Consider the following 26,939-nt stretch of genomic DNA (forward strand, 5'->3'; position numbering starts at 1 on the left):
GTGTGTCTGTGTGTCTGTGTGTCTGTGTGTCTGTGTGTCTGTGTGTCCTCATTCCTATTGCCATTAAGTTAATTAATTTCAAGCACTTATTGTAAAGAATTTCTTGGACTCAGCCAGCAAAGAAGTTTGATTTTAATGAGGGGGTTGAGTTGTAATGATATGGAAAATAGGAGCCAATTCTATCTCAACACACCTTTAGCAGGCCCTAATAAGACTCCAAATGAAAGTGTGAGCTGTTGTGGAGTTGGGCACTTTTTCCATTCCTGTAGAACGCCTATAGTTTGCCTGCATTGGCCTTAGTTTGAAATAAATGATAAAGTATATGTGTGCAGCAAGGTTGGAAGTTGCTGGGTATTCAAAATTGTCTCACTTCCTTTTGAAGACACTGAAATGCTGGGAAAGGAAGGAGGAATGTTACCACCAGTACAAGCTGCTGTTTGGTTTCACAAAGATCTCCTCAGTCTTGAGCTCAGTTCCTTTCACACTGTATTTGCCCCTTCCCACATGGTGCTCGTAGCAAAGACACCTGAAATATTTTGATCAGGTGGTCATCACCTCAGATCTAGTTACTACTGGAGGAAAGGAGGATCCCCATCCCATTGTAATGACCTCAAACCTCAACATGCTTCCAGATTGCTGTTCAAGTTTGTCCACCTATGTGTCTCTAAAAGTATGGTTTCCAAAACTCTCCACAAGAGTTTTTCCTTGCACCCTGTTCAAGTTTTTTTTAAAGAGTTATTGTCCAATTAATCAGTAACTCTGGTATGATTTCATCATGCAAGTACTGAAATGATGGTAGATGAACTCAATGAAGTTTGCTATTTCATTCCTGTGTGCCCTGACATCCATGTGCTCCATTAGGTCTCATCCAGTGATGATTACCAGGTGCCTGCCTTTGCTGGGATACAAGTCAGAATGCCTTTATGTTTACTTATGTTTGAATGACCAAGTCCATCAATAGTCCAGTCTGACAAGCTGTCCTATGGGGGCTCACTGTTGGTACTCATATAGGTTCTTCAGTTCATTATCAATCATGGATTATCTCACTGGGACCTAAACAAGCTGACTCACTACTTAGGGCCATCTTGTACTTTCATACAGAATGATTCTAAGCTCCTCAGAATGAGTTACAGTCCTTTGGAATTTGCTATGACCTTCACCAGAAAGGTCACATGTAATAGTACCCAAGTGTCTCTAGCCTTATAGAAGCAATTATTCCTGGTGTGTCCCACGCACGTCAATAAGGCCGAGACAGCTCATTCTTGATGGTGTACAGACCCGAGAAAAGTGAAACCTACTTGACATTCTCAAGTGTCTGGTGTTAAGGGTGCCTCCCGTAGGTCAGGAACACCTGATATAGGCCAAACAACAACTCTTTGGTCAGGCAAACTGACAGTGGCCAATGTGTGGGTAAACAGACTGGTATCCACGCCCTCGACCGTGTCTCCAACTTTTCCCGCAGCTCATCCCTCACACCCCCTCCCCGCAATAACAACCAAAACAGAATCCCCCTCATCCTCATGTACCACCCCACCAACCTCCGGATCCAATGCATCATTCTCCGACACTGCTGCCATCTGCAATCCGACCCCACCACCAAAGACATTTTTCACTCCCCACCCTTATCTGCTTTCCGGAGGGACCACACTCTCCGGGACTCCCTTGTCTGCTCCACACTCCCCTCCAGCCCCACCACACCCAGCAATTTTCCCTGCAACCGCAGGAAGTGCTACACCTGCCCCTACACCTCCCCCCTCACCCCCATCCCAGGCCCCAAGAAGACTTTCCACATCAAGCAGATGTTCACCTGCACATCTGCTAATGTGTATTCGCTGTTCCTGTTGTGGCCTCCTCTACATCGGGGAAACCAAGCGGAGGCTTGGGGACCGCTTTGCAGAACACCTACGCTCAGTTCGCACTAAACAACTGCACCTCCCAGTCGCGAACCATTTCAACTCCCCCTCCCATTCCTCAGACGACATGTCCATTCTGGGCCTCCTGCAGTGCCACAACGATACCACCCAAAGGTTGCAGGAACAGCACCTCATATTCCGCTTGGGAACCCTGCAGCCCAATGGTATCAATATGGACTTCGCAAGCTTCAAAATCTCCCCTCCCCCTACCGCATCCCAAAACCAGCCCAGCTTGTCCCCGCCTCCCTAACCTGTCCTTCCTCCCACCTATCCCCTCCTCCCACCTCCATCTCCTACCTACTAACCTCATCCCACCCCCTTGACCTGTCCGTCCTCCCTGGACTGACCTATCTCCTCCCTAACTCACCACCTACACTCACCTTTACTGGCTCCATCCCCGCCTCTTTGACCTGTCTGTCTCCTCTCCACCTATCTTCTCCTCTATCCATCTTCTATCCGCCTCCTCCTCTCTCCCTATTTATTTCAGAACCCCCTTCCCCTCCCCCATTTCTGAAGAAGGGTCTAGGCCCGAAACGTCAGCCTTCCTGCTCCTCTGATGCTGCTTGGCCTGCTGTGTTCATCCAGCTCGACACCTTGTTATCTCTGGTATCCATTCCTGTTCTGTCAGTCAAGAAATGGACACTGGAAACTGAAACAAATCCTGATACTATTGGCTTTATATATGGCTGATGGTAGGGCAGCCTTTGGCGATGTGCTATTCACACGACTGGAAGAGCTGCACCAGAAGACATTAAAGGTACAGGGTTATTGAACATTTGAGCAAACACACATCACAGCAACTGTAGGCCTAGAGGATTAAACATGGTTCACAGTTGTGTATTGAAGGTACTGTGTGTGAGATTAGTTATTGGTGCGTGTGAGAATATATTTTTTGTTAGTGTGTATGAGCGTGTATAATTGAAAGTGTCTGGTTGTTTATCTATGTGAGTGGGTATGTCTGTGTATGAGTATCTTTGTACTTACGTATGTATGTTTTTGTGTATCTGTGTGTGTGCCCCCCTAATTATTTATGAGTCATGTAGTTGTGTACGAGACCTCTGTCACTGTTTGTTTCTTTCAGTCTGACCGTGATCTCTGAATGAATGTGTGAATGATGTCGCCGCTGGCCAGTCCATTGAAAAGAACAATGTGCAGTAATAAAATTAAATGGAATGTGGTTAATTTATCAGCACTGATCTGACTATTCTCAGAAGATTAATAACCTGCTGCACTCCTCTCCAGGAGATGTTACATTATCAATAGCAATATTGATTCCAGAGAAATTTGTTCCAGGCCCTTAGCTGAAAAGCAGTCAGTGCCCAAATACCTCAGCTTCTGGCAACCACTGTTGACTTTGTTGTGAATGCTGGTTATGGGAGGGGAGGATGTCATGGACCAGAGTGAATCATTTCTGTAGATAATGTGTTCTTCCACTCAGTTACCAAGCTGGATCAGATTCCTATAACTGGAAGAAAGAGCTGAACCAATTAAGACTAGATGGGGTGGGACTCTCTGGAACAGAAAAGACTGAAGAATGATTAGATGCACATCTTTAGAATTATGATAGAATTTGATTGAGTAAGCTTCGAAAATACATTTCTGCTTGTGGGGAGTTCAAAATTAGAACCATAAATATAAGACAGGCAGTAATAAATCCAGTGGGGAATTCACAAGAAACTTATTTACCAATACAAATGGAACTTTAGGCCCTATGGAGCAGTTGAGGAATAATATTGCTGCATTTGAAGGGGAAGCTAGATATATACATAAGGGAATGAGAAGCTCATGGCTAAAGGATGAGATCACATTGGCTGGAAAGAAACTCATGAATATCAGCATAGCTCAGTTGGCCTGAATGGCCTGTTTCACCTGTAAAATTTGATTTAATTCTACATCACTTAACCCCCTTCACATCTCTCACTGAATTCCAGCTAATTGAATTTGAGGAATGTACAAAGTGAAACTGGAATTGGAAAATACTGGAAATACTTAACAGCTCAAATGGCCTGTGGGGAGAACCAATGTTTCTCAACAAGTGTCCACACTCTAAATCCAAGTAGATGCTAAAAGATCAGTTGTAAATTTTAATTGAAGAATTTCAGTTTGCTCTTCAATCTCTGTGAGTGCAGGGGGAGCATTTGGAAATGCCATAACCTGTCAGTTTATTGACTAGGAATTCCGTGTTAGTTCCTCCAACTCCTGACCAATTTACAGCAGCTCCCAGTAACACCCTGCTTTATTCGGCCCTGTTTATTACATTGAAGTATAGATAGGGTTTGCTATCTTCCTTTAGAAAATGAGGGGTTCGAAAAAAGTCCTATATAGCTTTCTCTTGGGGTGTTGGGGAAAGATTTGTTAGATAATTCAGTGCCCCTTTCAGCTTCAATCTGCAGGTTAGACTGTCTGAAACATTACAGCGCACTGATATGGACTATACTTGAAAAGAACTTGGACAGTGTCCCAAAGCATTTGACAGCTAATCAAGTACCTTTGAACTGTTGCAATTCCTGTAATTTAAGAAATACAGAGCTGCCTGTGCAAGGTGTAACAAGTCTGATAGCAGGGAAAATAAATTATCTTATGGCTGTGATCAGAGCCTTAACATAGGCAAACTAAAATGACACAGAAGTACCTCAATTCTAATTGTATTCAAATCCTGAAGCTCAGGGTAAAGCTGTGTTTTCTGTTTAAGTTAGTGACAACTTGTTGTTATCTTTGTAATAAATAGCAGCACAAACATTCTCCTCCAGTAATTCTGAAAGCTGTGTTTACGACTGTTCAATTTTAACAGGAGAATTTCCCCAGAATCTGGTCAATATGTATTTTTCAATCAGTATCAATAAAATATGTTCAGCAATTAATTTACCTCTTGTCTTTTTGTGGTTGCTGCAATTCCTGACATTACACCAGCAATTGTATTCCAAAATACTCTTATTGTCTGCGATGAATTGTAAAATGTCCTGATGATGTGAAGGATGCTATTGAAATGCAGATGACTTCCCATTACCAAAAAAATCTAAAGATACTGAAACTTATTCTCTTCCCCCCCCAACACCCCACCGTTTAATGGTTTCTATCTTCTCTAACCGATCTTTCGATCTACATGAGCTGCCTACAAACTCTAAGGAATGGAGTTGAATGCAAGCACCACCTGCTTGAGACAGCTCTCAAGAAGCTTGACACCATTACGACAAAGCAACCCACTTGATTGGCACCATATCCACAAACATCACTCTATCCACCACTGATGCTCAGTTGCAACAGTGTGTACTATCTACAAGACGCACTGTCAGAATTCACCAGTATCCTGGAACTCCATCCCTAATGGTATTGTGGGTCAAATACAGCAAATGGACTGCAGTAGTTCAAGAAAGCAGCTCACCACCACCTTCTCAAATGCAACTAGGGATGGATAAACTAAAGGTGCAGCCAGTAGTCACATCCCCTAAATTAATAAAAATAATTGATCAACATCCATGGTTTACTCACCTCTAGGTTTGTTTATTTCAATGCTGTTCTGGTTATCCTCCCATCTTCCATCCTACATTCCCAAATCCTGCTACCTCTACCTTAACGTGCACCAAATTTTGTTGACCCACCTCTATTATACTCTTTTTTTTATTCACTCATGTGTATCACTGGCTAGGCCAGCATTTATTGCCCATCCCAAATTGCCCAGAGGGCAGTTCAGAGCCAAACCACATTGAAATGGGTGTGGAATCACATGTAGGCCAGAATAGGTGAGGATGGAAGATTTTATTCCCTAAAGGACATTAGTGAACCAGATGGGTTTTTACAACAATCAACAGTGTTACAGCTGTCTATTCCAAATATTTGTTGTACTAAAAATTACACCATCTGCCATGGTGGGATTCAAGCCCATGCTCCAGAACATAAGCCCAGGGTCCTGGATTACTAGTCCAATGACATTACCAGTAGGCCACTGCTTCCACTTAGAAACAGTATTGGCTCCAGGTACAGTATCAATTTAATTTTGAAATTTGCATCCTTCTGTTTGAATTCTTCTGTGGCTTCATCCCTCTTTGTCTCTGTAACCATCTGCAGTCCTCCAATTCTGACCTTCTGCACTTGCTGCATTTTTGGTGGCCATCTTGTCAGCTTTCTAAACTGCAGTCTTCTGGAACCACACCCATTCTTTGTTCAAGGCACTCTTATAATCAACCACTTTGGACTAAATCTTTGGTTACCTGTCCTCAGATGTCTTTGACTTGGTGGATTTACTTTGTAAATATCTGTGGAATGTCTTGTTTTCCTGTGTTAAAGACATTATACAGGTGTCAGTTGTTGCTTATTGGTGAATGTCAATCATTTTCATAAGGACATTTCCTTGATGTTACCCAAAGCACATACTACAAGCGGGTTGTAAGAACAGAATAGACAGTCAGGCTAGTGCACCTCTGTGCTGCAATTTGTTCTGATGTCGTCACACCTGCTTGGATTCTAGGTGCATTATTAACATCAAAAGTGTATGTGTGTAGATAAGGAATCCCACTTTTAGTGATAGTGGAACTATAATGAACAAAGTACACAGAACACATTTGTTTGTTTAAAACAGCTCAAGTATATTATGCATGCCGTTTAGTACACCAATTTCCTCAGTCACATACTCTTGGTTTACTTTTTCTGAACACTTCCTATGTGAATCACCACACAAAAATCATGCAACGAATGTATATATTTACATTAGAGAAACAATGTGATGTTATGAGCTAGATCTTTCTAGAACACAGCAGCATTATATTTAGAGGTTGCCTCTAGATTTCGTTTTCATGATATTGCATATTCTCGAGAGAATTTTTTTCACCAATTCTCTCCCTTCGTCTCTAAAGGTATTGACTCCTGGCTAGGGTTTGTTTCTCAGTGAGCAATGGTTGCCCTCCAGGGTACCTTGTCCAAGCCTTGACAGCAGGAGATGACTTGCAATTTGACTACGTGGTGTTTCACTGTTGAGCTTTACCTTCTGTCCACTCCACTTTGGCAGGAGCTCATTTCCACTGTAAGGTAATCACTGACTAAACCTCAGCTCCCTAGCCCAGAGGTACAATTGATTACGAAACTCCAGGTGCCACTCTAGCTGAGATGACCTAGTTTGCCCATTGCAGATTGAACCTGGACCCTTCATTTCCTGTGCTGCTTAAATTGTCATTGGAGAAATTCACGAGGCATCATGGGATCAAGTAAATGACTCTTACCAACCCTTTAACTAAGGGGTGGTGGGGGGTTGTGGGGGGAAGGACTTTAGGAATTTGTGAGGCTTTACCAAGGCTGGATGCTATGCTACCTGTGTTACCCGTTTTAAAATAATCAACAACTGAAGTGATCTATTGAGGTACAATGAGAATGTCAACAAATCATGGAAACCCCCCAAGTCCAATCACATCTTGCACTGGGATCCTGCAATTGGTGATTTTTTCCTTTTGATTGTTTGAAAGATCCTGATGTTCCATTCAAAACTTTACAGGTCAGTTTATGGTCAATGTCATGTCAGGACTGATAGATTATAGGAACCCTCCAGACATCAGCTGCTTCAGGTCACTCATGGTTGAGTGTGCTGCTTGGTGCAACAAACATGCTGGGTTACAAAGGCACAACTAATGCCTAAAGGGTTAGGAGGGGCCTCAAGAGAATTCTGGTATTGAGTAAGAAGGGGGAAAGATAAAACCTTGACCTGGGTAACATACCCCTCTTTCTAATATATCAGCTCTGTAATTCCTTAAGTATTAACTTGGTGTAGTGAGATGGTGCTGCATTTCTGCTGCAGTTAGATATGATCGCATTTCCACTGCAGTTAGATATGGTCACATTTTTACTGCAGTCAGAAATGGTTGTATTTTTACTGCAAGTCAGATATGGTCACATTTCCATTGCATTCAGATATGGTCGCATTCCACTGCAGTGAGATATGGTCGCATTTTTACTGCAGTTAGATATGGTTGCATTTTTTAGAGCAGCCAGGCTCAAGATTGCAACAACATCCAGAAAACAATGATACTATGGAACAGTAGTTTACTGTCATAACTCAACAATATAACCTGATACTGATTGAATTTACATTATTTTCACATTCAAAAGTTACAGCAAATTACACAAGAGAACCCTTTAATATATTATTTCACATCCCTGCATCAAATGTCTAGTTGTTGCTGAAGTGTTCGAAGTATGAAGACTATCCAACCCAAGAGATTAATTGAACATTCTTACAGCAGATATACAAATACAAATTGAGTGTTGAATTATTGTTTTGTTTTTGCATAGTGAAAGAGTTCTGACTTGATGAGATTTGTTTTCATTGCAGTTCAAGTTCAGATGTTGATTTGTGCTGTTTCTTTCTTAAAATTATTTTTGCTGCAAGGGCAATGACTGTGATAGCTAGGATAAGGGCCAATACAAGCAGGATCCACTGGCCTGCCTTAGCCTGCTGTGGATCTAAACTTAACCCCAGAAAATCCACTTTGCTCTTTGGAACAGGCTTTGGATTTCCCTCAACAGTGGAAACTGGAGTCGTTGGAGCTGAAGGTTCCACGGAGGGACGAGCTGGAGGTTTCATGGAAGGATGAGCTGGAAAGAAATACGTGAAAGTTAATTCCTATTCCAATCAGAGTAAGAATAACATGAGTAAACATTTGAACAGAAGGAGGTCATTTGGCCCATTTTTCTATCAGAGCATCATTGATCCTTATAGTTCCATTGATCCTATCTTGGTCTCTAACCAAAGCCCTTTTGGTGCAATGGTGATATGCCTCCCTCTGGGTCAGGTTTGAGACCCACACCAGGATTTGTTGGCCCAGGGTTGTTGTGTTTATAAACAGGCCAAGCAGTTTGATTGTCAGCCTGTAAATCTTTCCGACAGGCCTGATGACAGGCGGTCAGAGCAGGAGGGTTTCTTTGCTATCTGTCCTGCAGAAAGCGACGGCAAACCACATTTCCCATAAGCATGAACCAATCCAATGGAAGTCCCATGACCCAACTATTGGAAATGAGGACAAAACACAAAGACAAATAGACCAATCCTATTGTAAGAAATATTGTTATGTCATCAAGGGTATAACAAGAAGGGGGCAGTTGGACAAAGACCCCAGGGCTAGCAGCCATCCACCAGAGCTAATGGCCCTCAGCTCTCGAGAGAGAATCACTGACTCTCACAGCCTCCTCTATGTCTTAGAAAAAGCACAATTTAAATAACAATGGTACCAATGACACAACTAGTTAATATTCCTGACAGAAGAATTGACAGAGAAGGCACAGAATATTCCGGAAGACACATAACCTGGGCTATAATTTTGAAAGACTAAATTTTTTTTATATATAAGTGGGACTTATATTTATTGGAACAGCATGCCAATAGAATCTTGCTTTATTTGGGAATAGTTAGCAGTTAGAAGGGATTTATTCAGTTTGTTAATATTTTAGTTAATTTGTTCACTGTTAGAGTTAGATAAATAAATTGTGACTTATTGATTTTAAAGTGAGTGTCAGGGATTTATTTTATTTAACCATTAGAAGTTACTGAAAAGCAAGTTACACTACATTTCACACTCCTTTTTCAGATTATGGGGTGAGGTGCTCCTCTTTGGGTGCTTCGGTTTTAATTCTCAGAGCGGGGATCAAACTCTGCTTTATAACACTATCCCAATCTGGATACTCTCAATCGATCTCTGGTATGATTTCTAGATTCTGTGTGAAAAAAGAGCATGCTTTCAGTCTCATTGTAATTTTGACGCTATGGTCCCTGTTTTAGAGAATTTATTAGAGGCAGTAGGTTTTCTCTATCATTCTTTTATCATCTTAAATGTTGATACTTCAACCATTTGCCTGGATTCATTACCTAACATTAAGTCCAGGACCACCCGTCTCCTGTAGAGTCATCCTCGTACTGGAAGGTAAAGTTGCCTACCAGACCATAGGGCAGCCCTCTCATTAGAGAGAGATAAATGGTGCTGGTTTAACCTGAGGGTAAGCAGGACTCAGGCGAGGGGGAGAGGTTGAGAAGAGGAATTCCTCATGAAACCTTCCTTCCTGAGGTTTGGTGCCAGTTCTGAAGAGTATTCCAGGTGGGATGTTACTAAAGCTTTGTACTGAAGCACCATTTTCTCCCCTTTGTATTCCAGCCTCCTTGACATAAAGATCCAGATTCATTCAGGTTTTTACATTAATTTTTGTACTTGACTGCTATTTCCAATGACTCCCAAATGTTTATGGGAAACATATCTCTTTTGTTGCTCCGTAGCTGTCAATGATGTTGAGGCTTAGAAAGATCTGGAAAGGTTCCAGGTTGCTGGCCCAAGATGTTTTAAAGTTACAGGGAAGTTATTCCTAGTGTGCTGGCCAATTTTTATCCCTGAGTCAACATCAGGAAAACTAATTATCCAGTTGTTATCACATTGTTATTTGTGGGAGTTTGCTGGGCGCAAATTGACTATGTGTTTCCTACATGACAACAGTGACTACACCTTAAATATAGGCTTTGATTACTTTGAGATAGTTAATGATCATGAAAATAAATTCATGTCTTTCTTTCACTTCTGGGATCCATTATCTTTCCACAGTAAAGGTTTGAAGCTTGCTTATGGCTCTCAGTAGATTTAGATTCCAGTTGACACTTTCAGAGTAAATCTGGTCAGAATGGTAGAACCTCCCAGTGAATCTGCGAACATCTTGACCTTTCCCTGTTTCACTTCACAGAAGTGGCAAACCCAAGATTTTTCCCCTGGAATTGCTAAGGCCTGTTTAACTGGGCTCCAGTGCTCCCAGTGCTTGATACTCTGGCTCTCTCAAAGGCATGAGTCCTCTTGCATTGATAAACATGGTTGTCTATTGTTCCAGATAACAGGATACAGTATCTCAGGAGAAAGGTGAGATAATTTCACTGAACAGGTTGATTAAAAATGCCTAGAATGTGGAACTTGCTGCTCCATGTGTAAATAACAGAGATGCATTTCATAGAGAAGCTGGTTAAAACATGAAGTAGAAACAAATTGAAGGTTGTTTGCCTGGGGTGAGCTGCCGTTGAGTTATACATAGGAGGCTCATATGAAACATAAACATTAGCACAGAGCAGTTGGGATGAAAGGTCTATTTCTGCACTGTAACTTCATATAAAACTACATAATTTCTCAAAACACTTCTACCTCCTGCTACATCAATCTAAATCATCAATTTAGCTACTACGTGCTGAGGATGAGCATTTCATTTGTATGTCTCATCACAAATATTAAACCTAAATGCCTTCCTTGCCCCCTGTCTATTACCCATTTATTCAACTGTTTTTAATAGTCATTCACGTACTCAACAATCCAGGGTAAGGGCATCAGAATTTCTGACAGTGTCTGATCTCCTAGTGACCCATTAATCGGCTAACATTGGTGAGAGGTCAATGGTGATCCCAGTGATGCATTTTTGCTGACTCTATTATTTCCACAGGTGCCCAACCCACCATCCTGTAATTAAATGGGGCAGCATGGTGGCTCAGTGGTTAGCACTGATGCCTCACAGCACCGGAGATCCAGGTTCAATTCCATCTTCGGGCAACTGTCTGTGTGAAGTTTCCCGCTGGGTGCTCTGGTTTCGTTTCACAGCCCAAAGATGTGCAGGTTATTTGGATTGGTCATGCTAAGTTGCCCATAGTGTTCCGGGATGTGCAGATTAGGTGGGTTAGCCGCGGGAGTTACAGGGAAGGTGTAGGGGGGATGGCTCTGTTTGGGATGGTCTTCAGAGGATCAGTGTGGACTTGTTGGGCTGACTGCCCTGTTTCCAAACTGTAGGGATTCTACGATGAACCTGGACTAGTACTTTTACATTGACATAGTGGGGTCTCACTTGTAGTGAAAGCATCTGGGGCCAAACAAAAGAGCCATATTATTTTAACAAAATTATAATTTGATTCCACTTGTAACATGAATCTAGCCATTTTCCTTTGTTATTCTTTATTTAGACGGTTTGAGTTATAAGGAGAGGCTGGATAGGCTAGGACCTTTTTCAATAAAGCATAGGAGGTTGAGGGGTTGACCTTCTAGAGGTTGCACAATAATGAGGGACATAGATAAGGTGAATAACAAAGGTTTTTTTTCCCTAAGGTGGGGAGTTCAAAACCAGAGCCTGTATTTTTGAGGTGAGAGGTGAAGATTTAAAAGGGACCCAAGGGACAACTTTTCCACACAGATGGTGGTTTGTGTGTGAATGAGCTACCAGAGGAAATGGTAGATGCAACTATGGTTACAACATTTAAAAGACATTTGGACAGGTACATGAATAGGAAAGGTTTAGAGGAGTATGAACTAAATGCAGACGAGAGGGTCTAGTTTATTGTGGGAAATTTGGTCAGCATGGACGTGTTGGACAGAAGGATCTGTTTCCGTGTTGTATGACTCTAGGACTGTATGACTCTATGACAAGGGATCCGGAAAGGAAAGGTATTTTTAATCAACCTGTTCAGCAATGTTATTACATTGGAGCAGGTGGATCTTGAACCCAGGCCTCCTAAACTTGTCTTGTTGGGTTTTAGGTTTTGTTGGGTTGATCAAATGTGTCCTTGGAAGTTTCAGGCTCCTTGGTCCAGTCAATTCCCAAACTCGCTTGTTTTCAGACTGTAACACTAATATAACAGGAAACAAATCTCATTACATTCCATGTCCAACTTATCTCTCAAAAGTCTATAAATTAAAAATTATTCTGAAGATTTTTGACTTATTTAGTTTCTGTTGTCTCTCATTCATTCTATTGTAAGACAGGATCCACAACATAATGCAAGAAACAATTTGTTAAGATTTCTATGCTATTGAAGGCCAAGAGTCTAGAGATTTACAGATGTGTGCAACAGATAAAACCATGGCAACATTATTACTGTAATCACTGCTGCTCAGTTGAAACATCTTAATCCTTCTTCAGGTCATTATTCCGTATAAAAGCAGCGTTAATCTAATCATATTCAAAACAGTAAGTGATAACAGACTTAGTATCAGATGTTGGTGATAATTCACTGCTATCAGCACCACCTCTACAGGGGCATGGAAGGAGAAGGAAGCCTTTCAGCCCCTCAAACCTGTTTTGCAATTCAATGATGGCTACTCTATATAGAGTCACAGAGTCATACAGCACGGAAACAGACCCTCTGGTCCAACCTGTCCATGCGACCAGATATCCTAAATTAATCGAGTCCCATTTGCCAGCATTTGGCCTATATCCCTTTACACCCTTCCTAGCCATATACCCATCCAGATGCCTTTTAAATGCCTCCAGCCTCCACCACTTCCTCAGGCAGCTCATTCCATACACACAGTACCTTCTATGTCTTAATTCCATTTGCCTGGTTTGGCTCTTTAATCGTTTAAACCTGACAAAAATATCTAAATCCCAGCTTTGAAATCTGTCGGGGAACAAGTTTCAGATTTCCACCACCTTGTGTGTGAAGATGTGCCACCCAATAGCGATCCCATATGAACTAGCTCAGATACTAAAGGATGGCCATCTTTAGCTGGAGGTGATTTGTATCTGTAGACTCATGTTGTACTGACCTGGTGTCCAGTCATAATCAGGCCACCCCAGGGTTTCGCCTTGTTTCTTATTTTCTGCAATGAGCCATTCTGTTAGTGGCTGGAAGTATTTCAGTAGAGAAGCAGCTGACATCGTGGTGTTCCCTGTAATCATCTTCATGGCTTCAGGCCATGGTTTGCTGCTCCCCAGTTTCATGGCATTCCTGAGGTGGAAATGACAACAACAACTTCTGTTTGCATTGTGCCTTCCATATATTATCACATTCCAAGTTGCTCAAAAGGAGCGTGATGATGCAATTTTAAACACTAAGCCGCATGGAAGGGATATTATGGCAGATGGCCAGAACTTTGGTGGAGAAGGTAGGAGTACCTTAAAGAAGGATGAGGGAGAGGGAGAGAGATAGAGGTGGATTCTCCAGCATTACAAAAGCAACTTAACAGTAAATAGTGTCATTTAGGAAAGATCTGACATGGAATATCATTTGTAAAGTTTAAGTCTATTACAAACATATGCAGCGGAACATGCTGCACAGGGACAACTTGAATTTATAATATTCAAATTGAAATATCTTGTAATATATTTTTACAAATGTAATAAAAAGTATATTTTGGGGATAAGGGAGTGTTTTGAAAGGTAAGGATAGCTGTTGAATGAATAATTTGTGCTTTGAGCAATGTGATTCCCCACTTCCTACACATTGTAATGTGGTAACTGAGCAAGAAGGCCAATTATAAATATCATAGATTCCTATCCACTCCTTTCACTTAAGGATACTACACCTGAATGCAATTCTAGATACCAATTGTGATGATCCATTTCACCTTGTCCAGAACAATAAACCCAAAGGATGCAGAGTGTTCTTAAAGTTGGAATATTCAAGCACATGATATTTTTTGAGGGGATGGAGCTGTGGGAAGGTTCTGGGGAGTCTAGCCTGGTGTGTAAATTATTCTATTAACATCACAAAAGTCAGGAATGTAATGGGCCAAAGACAAGATTTCAATCCTTTCCTGATTTTAACCCCTTACCCAAACTATTCCTGCTTATTTCACGGGGCAGGGGTGGGGGAGCTTAAAATATCAAGGCCATTACATCAGTGACCAAATGATCAATCGATAGAACACATTCTCTTCAGTGACAGCGGAAGCAGTTCGTCCTGATTTATTGAAATGAAAATTAGATAGAAATTCTTCAGAAAATAACATTTTGGGATACAGTAAGTGAGTTATTTGCGATAGGACATGTGCAGAGTGCAGCATACTGGGGACGAAATAGATGCCTTTGATTCCCAAAACTGCTTCCCAAAGTTTTCGCTCAAAGGGGTTTTTCTCAGAGAGATTTTATAGTGCAGAAAGAGGCCATTTGGCCTGTAGTGTCTGTGCCAGCTCAAAACTGAGCCCCTCAGGCCAACCTAGTATTTAGAATAGAGCACCTACAGGGTGGAAGCAGGCCATGTGACCCATCGAGTCCACCCCATCCCATCCCATTCCTGTAACCCACAATGGTTAACCCACCTATCTTGCACATCCCTGGACACAATGGGCAATTTAGCACAGTCAATCTGCCTAACCTGCATACATTTGGACTGTGGCAGGAAACACATGCAGACATGGAATGAATGTACAAACTCCACACAGACAGTTGTCTGAGGGTGGAATTGAGCCCAGGTCCCTAGTGCTGTAAGGCAGCAGTGCTAACCACTGAGCCACTGTACTGCCCATATTTTGTTCATAGATTTTTTTCGGAAGACAGATGCATTCAGTATGATACCCATACCTTCCACTTCCATACACAGATTACTTTTTTCAATCTTTTTAATGGGCCCTGTTCTTTCTTTATTCCTAATGTAAGAGAAAACATCTCTGGGTTCACCTGGATTTTGCTTGTTAATATTCTTTTATGTCCTCTCTTTGCTATCCTAATTTCCTTTTTAGTTTCAATCCTGCTCTCTCCTCATCTTTTTGTAATATATCATATTAGTTCCTATTGTTGACATATTGATAGAGATTGATGAATGTAATTAGTTGATAAGTCCTTTATGGCTATATTTTATCAGGTTGGTAGAACTTGAACTTTGGTCATATTTCCTCCACCATTTCCTCTCTGTTCTGAGTGTTCTGTTTGAGTTTTGAGGGCAGTTTGTTATAATTCTTCCTAGTTACAAAGGAACTGTGCTTTAATGGTTCTTACCCAATTTGTGTTCCTGCAGCTTTTGACTTGTAGATATCACATTTGTGCAGAGGTCCTGTTTGACCAGCAGCTTTGCAAAGGCTCTCATGAAACTGGAACTGGATGATGAAGCTCACAAAGTACCTGAGAAAGAGCAAAATGCAGAGTTTGATCTCAAAGGTGGCATTTAAGTGGACTTGTTCATGAATTAGGGTTCTGATGGAAGTTAATTGCTCCAAAACTCTGTTTCTCTCTGTCTAGATCCTGCCAGGTCTGCTGAGCATTTCCAATGTTTTCTTTTAAATTTCAGATTGCCAGCAAAAACAGTGTTGAAACTCAATATGTTTGCTCACACATTGGGAGGTGTAATCCAATGAACGTACCTGTGTTATTTGCTCAGACATGAGAGTAAGAATGATTTCAAGATTGAAGTCTTGGTTAATTTATATGGCCCCTCTCTTATTGCCTGTGTCAAATTGGCACATCAAACGCTCTGGCAATCATAGAATCATAGAAAAGGTCCTTCGGTTCATCAACCTGTGCTGCCAAAAGTACCTTAAATCTGCACTAGACCCCCTATCCAGCACTAGCCCTATAGTCGTGAATGTTATCCCATTCCTTGACTGTCTTGTTACCCACAGTTGACTGTGTAGAGAAGGTGCTTTACTCAGATCACTCAACAAATATAGGTCAGCTTTGTAGCCTGGTTCCTGAAGAGGATATTTGAGTATCAATGAATTCCCCCTATGTTAGTATTGCTAATCCTAACCTGACCTTGGCTTTTACCCACACAATTCTATTTTGGGAACAAGTTATCACATTCCAAATAAAGTAACAAGGCATATTTTTGAATTCATTTTATCAAATTTCCTTGAGTTAAAAGGATGATCCTTTTATTCTGATGACATCATGGGAGTTGTTGGTATGGTTGTAATAAAACCTGGAGGTTTTATTACACTCAGTTTTCATTTTATTGCAAAATAACAGATGCAAATAGTCAGAGAAAATTAAATAAAAACAACTGTTTTCTCTCCCTGCACACTACAGTGTCAAGCAGATTAATCTTCAATTGCAGAAGGATCCAGGTCATTCCTGAAGGGGTTGACCATCCTGGGTGTTAGCGATAAATGAACAGCGCTCCAGATATATTGACAGAAACTGAACTGAGAAAGGTCCATGTTAAAGACATACCTGACGTAAGGAACACTTGAAGGAATGTGGAATTTTGCACCGGGATCAAAATCTTCCTCTGATCGAGCAACAGGAGGACACACGCCCTGATATTTTAACCTGCAGAAGAAAGGTACAAGATAAGCTGGACACTGGCCCGGGCTACACCCTATCCTCAAACTTAGGCCTGACATAGGGTGACTTTCTCAGGCCTGAGTCTTGGGAGACTTGCTCACCTTGCTGTGTGCAGGTATGGTTTCTTTACTGTATGTAAATACTTTTACTGAATAACTCACAGAAGAAAGACCTTCCATAGAGTCTTTCCTATCCTTGGAACATCTGAAAACTCTACATGGTCAATTGAGTTACATTTGAAGTAGATGTTGTTATATTGTGGGTGGTCTGCTTGGGGCTTGGTAAACATTTCAACTTACAGAAGTGCCAGCTTCCCTCTTTTTTCACATAAAACCATTTCCCAAAGGGGGTTACAAGGTTCCCTTAGGGCTATCCATTATAGCTGGGGGAATGTTGCTCATTAGCTCACACATTGAGGGCCAGCATTTATTGCCTGGTCCTAATTGCTGAAAGGGCAGTATAAGAGTCAACCACATTGCTGCGGGTCTGGAGTCACATGCAGGCCAGAGCAGGTAAGGATGGCAGATTCCTTCCCCAAAGGGCAGTCAGCAATGGTCTCATGTTCACCATCAGATTCTTAATTCCAGATTTTTAATTGAATTCAAATTCCACCATCTGCTGTGGCGGGATTGAAACCCAGGTCCCCAGTACATTAACTGGGTTTCTGGGTTAACAGTCCAGCGATAATACCTCTAGGCCTTCAGCTGGTGACAACAATAGCGAAAAATATAGATTGTTAATGTCTAATGAAAGAAATACATTTTGTGTTATCAGTCAGATAACCAGACTATCAGTTACCCTAAATGCTCCCTCTGCAACCTATAATTGTATATATATATATATATATCTATAGTTTTAATAGGCAGAAAATCAAACAGGAACATGTCAGAAATGGAAAATTCCAGCCTTCTCGTTTAATGTTGCAGTGAGAACGTTATCTGTTAGAAACTAAATCTTGATTTGCTACTAAACTTTGTTGCCTTCAAAAGTAGTATACTTGGTACTGAACTACTTGTCAGAGCGCCAATATGCTCTGGCTCACAGTTGTACTGTGTAATTGACGTGACTTACAAGGCATTTGTTTTGTATATCCAGTTGTAATCACCATCAGGCCATTAGTAGATGAGTAAAACAGAGCTCGGAATTGAAAATGATCCACAACTACAAATACAGGCCAGAGAATTACAAATTAACAGAGAGAGAGAGAGAGAGAGAGAGGGAGAGGGAGAGGGAGAGGGAGAGGGAGAGAGAAATATGGAGATAGTCACAGATGCACACAAAAGGATGAGAGAGATCTATAATACAGATGCAGAAAGAAAGGGAGGACATTATCGGAGACGGGGAGGGGAGAGAAGAACAGAGCAGGAATAATGTCATCATAAATTCAAACACTGAGTAAAAGAAACAGAGAGAATGAAAGTCACATGGAGGGCAAGAAAATGCATTTGGCAAGAAAGCAAAATTACAGACAGAGCATGAGGGAGAAACAGAAAGTAATGAGAAAACATTGAATATTCAGTCAAGGCATTCAGAAAAGGAATTAGATGGTCATTTAGAAAGGAATACAAATTGTTATGGGGAGAAAATGAAGGAGGGCTCTAAATGAACTGCTTATTCAGAGAGGCAGAGAGGACATGATGGGCCAAATAGCTTCTATCTACAATTCCTGTGTTTCTGAGAGCCTAATGCTGCCCTAGCCCAGGAAATATTCAGCATTCCTGAAGACTGGAGTCACGAAGGCCAGGGAAAGTGGAGATGTAGGGAGAGGGATGGTGGGATCAATGGAGCCTGTCGGGGGTTTCAGAGAGTCTGAGATACCAAACAGAAGGCGACACTTAGTGGAGGGAAAGGTGTTTCTGGGGAGGTCTAGTAGGATTCAGTGGAGGCCTGCAGGCTCAAGGGGAATTGTATGAAGGGAAAAGTAGTGTCTGGGTTGGCCTGATAGGAGGATCTGGAGAAGAGAATGGAGAATGTAGAGTGTAAAAAATTATATTACATTGCACAAGAAGAGAAAGCTGACTGGTTCTCGGGTAAACACTGACTGGTGGAGACATTGCCATGGAGAACATATCAATTAAATGATAAGCAACAGTTTACCACCAAGTTTCATTTAAATTTAGACAAGGCCAGTTGACTCTGTCTCTTGCTTGTAATTTCTCTGTTTGTCTTACTCTTACATTTCTCTCTCTCTGTTACTCACGGTGAACGTTTCTGTTGCTCTGTCTTTCTCTCTCTATTACTCACTGTCTCTCTCTCTCTCTTTCGCTTTCTCCTGCTGCAGTCTCTCCGTCTGGTTTTAGTCATAATCCATCTCTTTCTGCACTTTTGTTTCTCCCTTGCTCTTTCACCCTCTCTGTTACTCCCACTCTCTCCTCTGTTATTCACTGTCTCCTTCTCTCTCACTGTTACCTACAGTTGGAGCATTTCTCTTTTCTATGACTTACAGCTCTCTTTCCTCTGTTAATTTTTGTTCTTTGACTCTGTTTGGTGTTATTTTATTTGCAGTTATTCCTGTATTATACCTGAGATTCCACCATTCCTGGTTGTAAATATCTTCTGGGATCCGCCCATCGAACACCCTCCATCGCCATTGGTCCATGAGGTAGCCAAATGGAAGGAAAGCAATCTTGTCCAACGCGATGCTCATCAGGTAGTTAATATCACTCGCTGGGAAAGAGAAATGGCTAGAAATTATATTTCATAATTTGCCTTGTTTTTTAAAGAATTAACTACTTCTCAAAAATAATTGGAAGAGCAAAATGAGGTGGCATAGGCTTGGAGGGCTGAAGGGTCTGTTCTTGTGTTACATTGTTCTTTGTTCTTTGAACTTCCTTGAAACAAAGGTATGGTTTCGGTAGACTTCTGTTGACAGATTTAATATAGCAATTGCACAATATAATGCAAATTAGAAAGGTAATCTTGTCCATTTTAGCTAATCCATCTTCTTCCTTATCACAGTATATATCTGCTCCTGAATTTTAGTTTTCTTTTGCATCACTATAGGATCTGGGAATGCTCCTCATCTGTTGTGGGCTCTTTGACAATTGAACAAGTTGATAGCAACCCTAAATTTGTATCTCAATAGTTGAAGTTAATCTCAATTTGTCCAGTTATAAAAGATATAATTGAAGGTGCAGAGAAAGATTAAATCTAAGATATGAGAGATCTGATAACAGCGGAGAAGAAGCTGTTCTTGAATCTGTTGGTACATGTTTCCAAACTTTTGTATCTTCTGACTGACAGAAGAGGGTGGAAGAGAGTATAACTGGGGTGGGAGGGGTCTTTGATTATGTTGGCTGCTTTCATGAGACAGTGGGAAATATAGATGGAGTCAATGGAAGGAGGGCTGGTTTTTGTAATGGACTGGGCTGTGTTTACAATTCTCTGTAATTTCTTATGGTCTTGGGCAGAGCAGTTGCCATACCAAGCTGTGATGCAGCCAGATAGGATGCTTTTTATAGTACGTCTAGAAAAATTGGTGAGCGTCATTATGGACATGCTGAGTTTCCTTAGCCTTCTGAAGATGTGCACTGTCGAAGATGTGGGGATTTGGAGGCAATGTGTCGTCTGTGCTGCATAGCCAGGTCTCCACTGTGAAGGTACTCTGTTGTGGATTATGCATTGTCCAAGCTGCTGTGTGGTTGGTGCTGTCAGTGCTGCACTGTCCAGGTGCTGTGTTGTGGTACTGCACTGTAGGTGCTGCATGGTTAGTGTTGTTTGTCTAAGGTGCTGCACTGTACATGCTGCGCTGCTGGTGCTGCATTGTCTAAAGTACTGTACTGTAGGTGCTGCACTGTTTGTGCTGTACTGTCAGTTCTGCATGGTCATGATGCAATTTTACAGATGTTGTATTATGAATGTTGCACTGTTGCTTTACCAGAATGATGCCTGGGCTGCAAAAGTTAAGTTACAAGGAGAGATTCTTCTCTAGAAGAAGACACTCAGGTCATATTGGCTGCAGATAGGAAGGTTAAGGGGTGATTAATTGAAGATTTCAAAAACATGAAACAGTGAAACACCGTTTTGACAGAGGGAAACTCTTTCGGCTGGTTTGGGAATCTTAGACTAGGGAGGCAAATTATAGCCAGGGAACTTGGTGATTCCTTTCTCCATGCAAAACGTTCTGCAAACAGCAATTGATGCTCAGTCAATTGGTAATTTCAGACCCGGGATTGATAGGTTTCTAATAGTCAAAGATATTCAGGGTTAGCAGAAATTTATGAAATTCATCAGATCAACCATGAACTTAATGAATAGTGAAACAGGATTAAGGGGCTAAATGACCTCTTTCATAAAGCAAACATCCTTCAGTCCTTTTGTGGTGCAATGGGAGTGTCTCTGCCTCTGACCCAGAAGGCTTGTGTTCAAGTCCCACTTGCTCTAGAGATATGCACTAATATCTCTGAAGAGGTTGATTTGAAATGATCTAAGCCAAATTTTCCATCACACTGTCCAATGGAGCCCCTCAAATGGCAATGTAAGTGTCTCAGCCCACTTCTGCTGTTATTCAACATGCAGCCTAATACCAAGGGGGCAGCCTGGTACCTTCCACTGGGTGAATAGGTACCAGGCAATGGTATCATTCTTCATTGGGGTGTCGTCTGTGCCCACTGAAGGCAACTCATCCAACCCCTTGAACTATCTCTTGTTGGCTTTCCAAACTCAGCCCCCTCCTGCCCCTGCCTCCCACTCTCTTCATTAGGATTTGCCAACCAGACCCTGCTGATACCTTGGACTTACTTCGGCCTCCCTCCTTTTCCCTAGAGACTGCCTGTAGTGCTAACTGTCAGTTCTCTGAGGCTGGCCTTCCAATCCCAGATGGGGAGGGAAGTCTCACCGTTAGTTAATGTTAAATGGCTGCATGCAGCTGTTATTGGTGAGGGTATGGCCATCTCAGGGTGACGAAACCTGAAATCTGAAAATTCCTGCCCTCTGAGTTAAAGCCATCAGTCACCAGACCCCATCATAATCTCATTAATAGACCTCCGTGTGGGTACCAGCTGGCAAACACACCCCTTGCAGCTCAGTGACATGCCACAGAAAAGAGGCTGCAGTTACCTGGGTTGTCTTCCACCTTGTCAAGGAGCCCGATGCTGTGGAGATGTTTGGGCGTAGATACCGACAGAGCCATCACATCACCAATGGCCTCATGAAACCCAGGGTTAGCGCCGTCTCGGAATGAGATGTGCTGGTCTTTGTATTGAAGGAAATACTGAACGTGGCCCATTTCATGGTGCACTGTTATCAGGTCTTCCATGTTCACCACTGTGCACTGTTTAATCCTGACAGATCAACAAACAACAACTTGAGAGGATCTTTGTAACACTTGACAAAGGAAGCAACTCTCTGAGTAAACCACCGTTTGGGGGAATTATGAAGAGGGTGGCTCAGTGGTTAGCGCTGCTGCCTCACAACACCAGGGACCTGGGTTCAATCCCACCTCTTGGGCAATTGTTGGTGTGGAGTTTGCATGTTCTCCCCGTGTCTACATAGGTTTCCTCCCACAGACCAAAGATGTGTAGGTTAGGTGGATTGGCCATGCTAAATTTTCTCATAGTGTCCAGGCATGTGCAGGCTGGTTGGGTTAGCCATGGAAAATGTGGAGTTCCAGGGATGAGGTCATGTAGGGTAGGGCGGGTCAGGGGGTGCTGGCTCAGATTTTGTTTGGAGGAATTGTGCAGTTTGCGTGGTACTCGCAGACCTTGGTACACAAAACAGAACAGCACAGTGACTCAGTGTTTAGCATTGTTGCTTCACAACACCAGGGACCCGGGTTCAATTCCACCCCCAGGTGACTGTCTGTGTGGACCTTGCACGCTCCCCCCCGTGTTTGCTTGGGTTTCCTCCGGGTGCTCGGGTTTCCTCCCACAGTCCAAAGATGTGTAGGTTAGGTGGATTGGCAAGGGAAATGCAAGGTTACATGGACAGGGTGGGTCTGGATGAGATGCTTTTCAGGGGGTGTGTGTGGTCTAAATGGGACAAATGGCCTGCTTCCTCACTGTAGGCATTCTATTCTATGCCCGTCACCAACATGGGATTATTGACTGATCACATTAGAAGTTGCTAAAGGTGGTGTAGGACCTCAAACTGTCAGGTGAACAGGATCCGGGGCTAAAGGAGAAAGCTCTAGCACCATGATATTGCAGTGTGGTTGAGAGGAAGGGTCAGGCATTCCGGAGTAAAGCAGTGGCAGGGAACTGTCGTGATAAAGAGCGCAGTTTCTTCTTAAAACAAGCCATTCAGCAGCTGGTGGCTAATAGCCACGCAGCAATCGATTGATCTGTGCTATCTCAGCTTTATGGATACCACCTCAGTGAATGAAACACAATGGCACTTGGATAAAGACTTGTTGGGTTTTCTGATGGCATATCATCTCACCAGTTTTATAACTGCAGGGTGGAGCCATTTTTAAAAAATTCATTCATGGGATGCAGACATCGCAGGCTAGGACAGTATTTATTGCCCAGAGGACACTTAAGAGCCATTCACATTGCTGTGGGTCTGGAGTCTCACATAGGCAAGACCAGGTAAGGATGGCAGTTTCTTTCCCTAAAGGGCATTAGTGAACCAGATGGGTTTTTCCCCAACAATTGACAATGAATTCATGGTCATCAGTAGACACTTAATTCCAGATTTTTATTGGATTCAAATTTCACAATCTGCTGTGGCAGGATTTGAACCCAGGTACCCCAGAACATAACCTGGATCGCTGGATTAATAATTCAGCTATAATGCCACTTGGCCAACGTTTCCTCTTTTGTTGTGCGGTGGTGAGTGGGGGATGCATTGCAGTTTCCGAATGGTCCATAAAGAGAGGTAAATTTCCTCCTCGCTCCCAGACTGACTCTGAATGACAAGGGAATGTTAATGCTGGGAGAGCTTTCAATCTCTCCATGATACCCATGTTTCATCATACTTCATCCAGTTTCTCCTGGATCCAGTTTGCCCCTCTGTCTCTGGATCTACTATCTACAACCAAATACCACTCTGATAAAAATTAAAGTCTCCTATTCTCTCCCTTCAGTCTTTCAATAATAATCTTAAATGTGTGCTTCCCTGTTGTTCCTGTCTGATCAGTGATAGACTGGGAAGGGGTTCTGTTTAATTGTTACTGAGGAGTTAGAACATAGAACATAGAGCATAGAACGTAGAACAGTACAGCACAGTACAGGCCCTTCGGCCCACAATGTTGTGCCGACCTATTATCCTACTAAGTTCAATCTACCCTGCATACCCTTCATTAGTTAGACCAGGTTTGTAATCTTCAATGTTCCCTGGGTAGCTATTAGCTGAACTGAAATGGAACCCTCTGAAATCTTTGACTTTCCTGGAGTCTTTTAGATGGTTGCAGATGCAGGGCGATCTTCAATTTCTCAGGCAATTCCCACATAGCCTGCGATCCTGTGTTGGTTCCAACACTCACCTCCTGTCTACACTGCTCTAATGACTAGCCAGTTCTGAAGAAGGGTCACTGAACCCAAAAATGTTAATTCAGCTTTCTCTCCACTGCTGAGACTTTCTAGCAATTTCTGTTGGTGTTTCTGATTCCTAGCATCCACAGTTCTTTGTTTTAAACCTGGCTATTGGAATCTCCAGACTCGATCAGTTTAACAAAAAATGCTCATAATTTCAACTCCTGCATCGGTTCTCTGTTAAACCCATCTAACCCTACTCCCTGCCAATGATACTTTACCCAAAACAGAATCCATTCACCTCTTTTTTTTAGAGGTTTTCCAATCAACCTGTTCAGAGATATTATTACACACCTCTGGAGAAGGCAGGACCTGAACCTGGGTCTCTTAGCTCAGAAGTAGGGACACTACCTCTATGCCACAAGAACCTCTTACTCTATTCTTGAAGAGTATCTGCAGTCAAATGATAGTAACTGTCGTCAGAAACTCAGGACCACACAGTACATGTTCAGGGTTGTACACACATAATCCACGCTCATACAGAGGGAGTGCTGCACTGTCAGAGGTGATACTGAGGGAGTGCTGCACTGTTGGAGGACCATCTTTCAGATGAGCAGTGAGATATGTCTGTCAGAAGGACATAGAAGACTCACAGCATTTTGTGAAGGAGAACAGGGTTGTTCTAGCCTGACCAATAGTCATCCAATGTCACTAAAACTAAAGGGGCTGGTCATCACCAAATTACTGTCAGTGGGACCCAGCTGTGTGCAAACTGTATGCTCGAATTTTACTGTATATTAGTGACATTGTTCTAAAAGTACATCATTAGCTGTGACTGGAAATTGCCTCTCAGCAGTACTTTGGCACTGACCTGAAATCTTTCTTATTGAAGAAGTCCCAGGCAGATGCATGGCAAACAACCTCCCTATCATTCGGCTTTTCGAGCATTGACTTGTTCCAGAATTCCTCTGGCATTGGAATGAGGCCGAGTGATATGAAGAATTGGTCTGATGCTTGAAACATTCGAATGGGATTCCAATGCTGTTGATGACAGAAGGTTGTGTTAAATGCAGCACGATGGACTGAAGCAACAGGCGAAAACTGGGCAGCATAGTGGCTCACTGGTTAGTGCTGTTGCCTTTCAGCACCAGGGTCCCAGGTTTGATTCCACCCTTGGCTGACTGTCTGTATGGAGTTTGCATGTTCTCCCTGTGTCTGTGCAGGTTTCCTCCCAGAGTCCAAAGATTTGCAGGTTAGGTGAATTGTCTGCGCTAAATTTCCCATAATGTCCAGGGATGTGTAGGTTGGGTAGATTAGCCATGGGAAAATGTGTGGTCACGAGGGTAGGATCAGGGCTTGATCTGGTTGGGATGCTCTCCCGAGGATTGGTGTACACCTGATAGGCTGAATGGCTTCTTTCTTCACTGTAGGGATTCTAGAAATGCTGTCTCTCTGTCCTCAACCTCATGAAACACAAGACACTTGGACATGAATTCAGAAAGATGACTGACTTATTAGTAAATGATATTATAACTTCACAGTGCACAGGTGTATAACTTAAACATTAGAATATTACTCTAAAAGTTAGATCACAATTCTACTGAGCTGGCATGGGTTTGAATCCGTAAACACTGAGATTGGAATCTTACCCTTCATGTTTTAGATTGGGATCAGACTGCGCAGGTGCTGGATGGGACTCTGTTGCGTGGTCATGTTTACATTGGGATTGCATTGTGCATGAGTGGATTTTGATCACACCGTGCCTTTAAATTGGGATCCCACTGTGTGATGGAATGGGATTTCACAGCGTGTGGTTAGGTTGAGATCTTACTGTGCAGAGCCAGGTTGAGATCTCCCTTTTTATGTCAAGATCACACTGTAAAGTATTTGGAATGGGATTTTGCCATGCAGGGTTTAGATTTTGTCCTTACTATGTGAGATTTACGTTGGGATCTCACTGTGCATTTGAGATTTGGGTGAAATTGTGCCTTTAAATTGGGATCTAACTGTGCATTTTTAAACATCTGATCATTAGATTGGGATCACACTGTGATAGATTTCATTGGGTTCTCACCGAAAGAAATTCAATTGAAGTCTTACTATGACTAATTCCATTGGGATCTCACTGTCCAGGATTCGATTGGGATCTCTCAGTGACAAATTCAATTGGAAACATACAGTCCAGGATTTGATTTTTTTTTATTCATAGGATGTGGGCATCACTGGCTAGGCCAGCATTTATTGGCCCATTGCTAATTTCCCAGTTAAGAGTCAACTACATTGCTTGGGTCTGGAGTCACATGTAGGCCAGAACAGGTAAGGATGGTAGTTTCCTTCTCTAAAGGACATTAATGAACTAAATGGGTTTTTCCAACCATCAACAATGGATTCATGGTCATCATTATATCCTTAATTCCAGATTCTTTATTGAATTCAAATTCCACCATCTCCCATGGCGGGATTTGAACCCAGGTCTCAAGGACATTAGCTGAGTTTCTGGATTAATAGTCTAACAATAATACCACAAGGCCATCACCTCCCCAGTCAATTAGGATCACAAAGTCTGGGATTCGAATGGGACCTGTCTCACTGCTGGTTATATTCCAATCTTAATGTTTAAATTTCTCAC

General features: G+C 42.2%; 1 protein-coding gene across 1 annotated transcript in view; it reads right to left on the reverse strand.

The window, feature by feature from the left end:
* Window positions 1-6,475: 6,475 nt before the first annotated feature.
* The window catches only part of ace (angiotensin I converting enzyme (peptidyl-dipeptidase A) 1), a 157,334-nt gene continuing 136,870 nt past the window's right edge, over window positions 6,476-26,939 (reverse strand). The window contains exons 19-25 of the mRNA XM_048614805.1: window positions 25,182-25,351; window positions 21,957-22,180; window positions 19,421-19,565; window positions 16,785-16,883; window positions 15,615-15,737; window positions 13,445-13,626; window positions 6,476-8,492 (exon numbers count right to left, since the gene is read on the reverse strand). Coding sequence (XP_048470762.1) covers window positions 8,221-8,492; window positions 13,445-13,626; window positions 15,615-15,737; window positions 16,785-16,883; window positions 19,421-19,565; window positions 21,957-22,180; window positions 25,182-25,351 — 1,215 coding nt within the window. The 3' untranslated portion in view covers window positions 6,476-8,220. The remainder of the gene's footprint in view (window positions 8,493-13,444; window positions 13,627-15,614; window positions 15,738-16,784; window positions 16,884-19,420; window positions 19,566-21,956; window positions 22,181-25,181; window positions 25,352-26,939) is intronic.

The sequence above is a fragment of the Rhincodon typus genome, chromosome 30 (assembly GCF_021869965.1).
Source record: "Rhincodon typus isolate 14 chromosome 30, sRhiTyp1.1, whole genome shotgun sequence".
Classification (NCBI taxonomy): Eukaryota; Metazoa; Chordata; class Chondrichthyes; order Orectolobiformes; family Rhincodontidae; genus Rhincodon; species Rhincodon typus.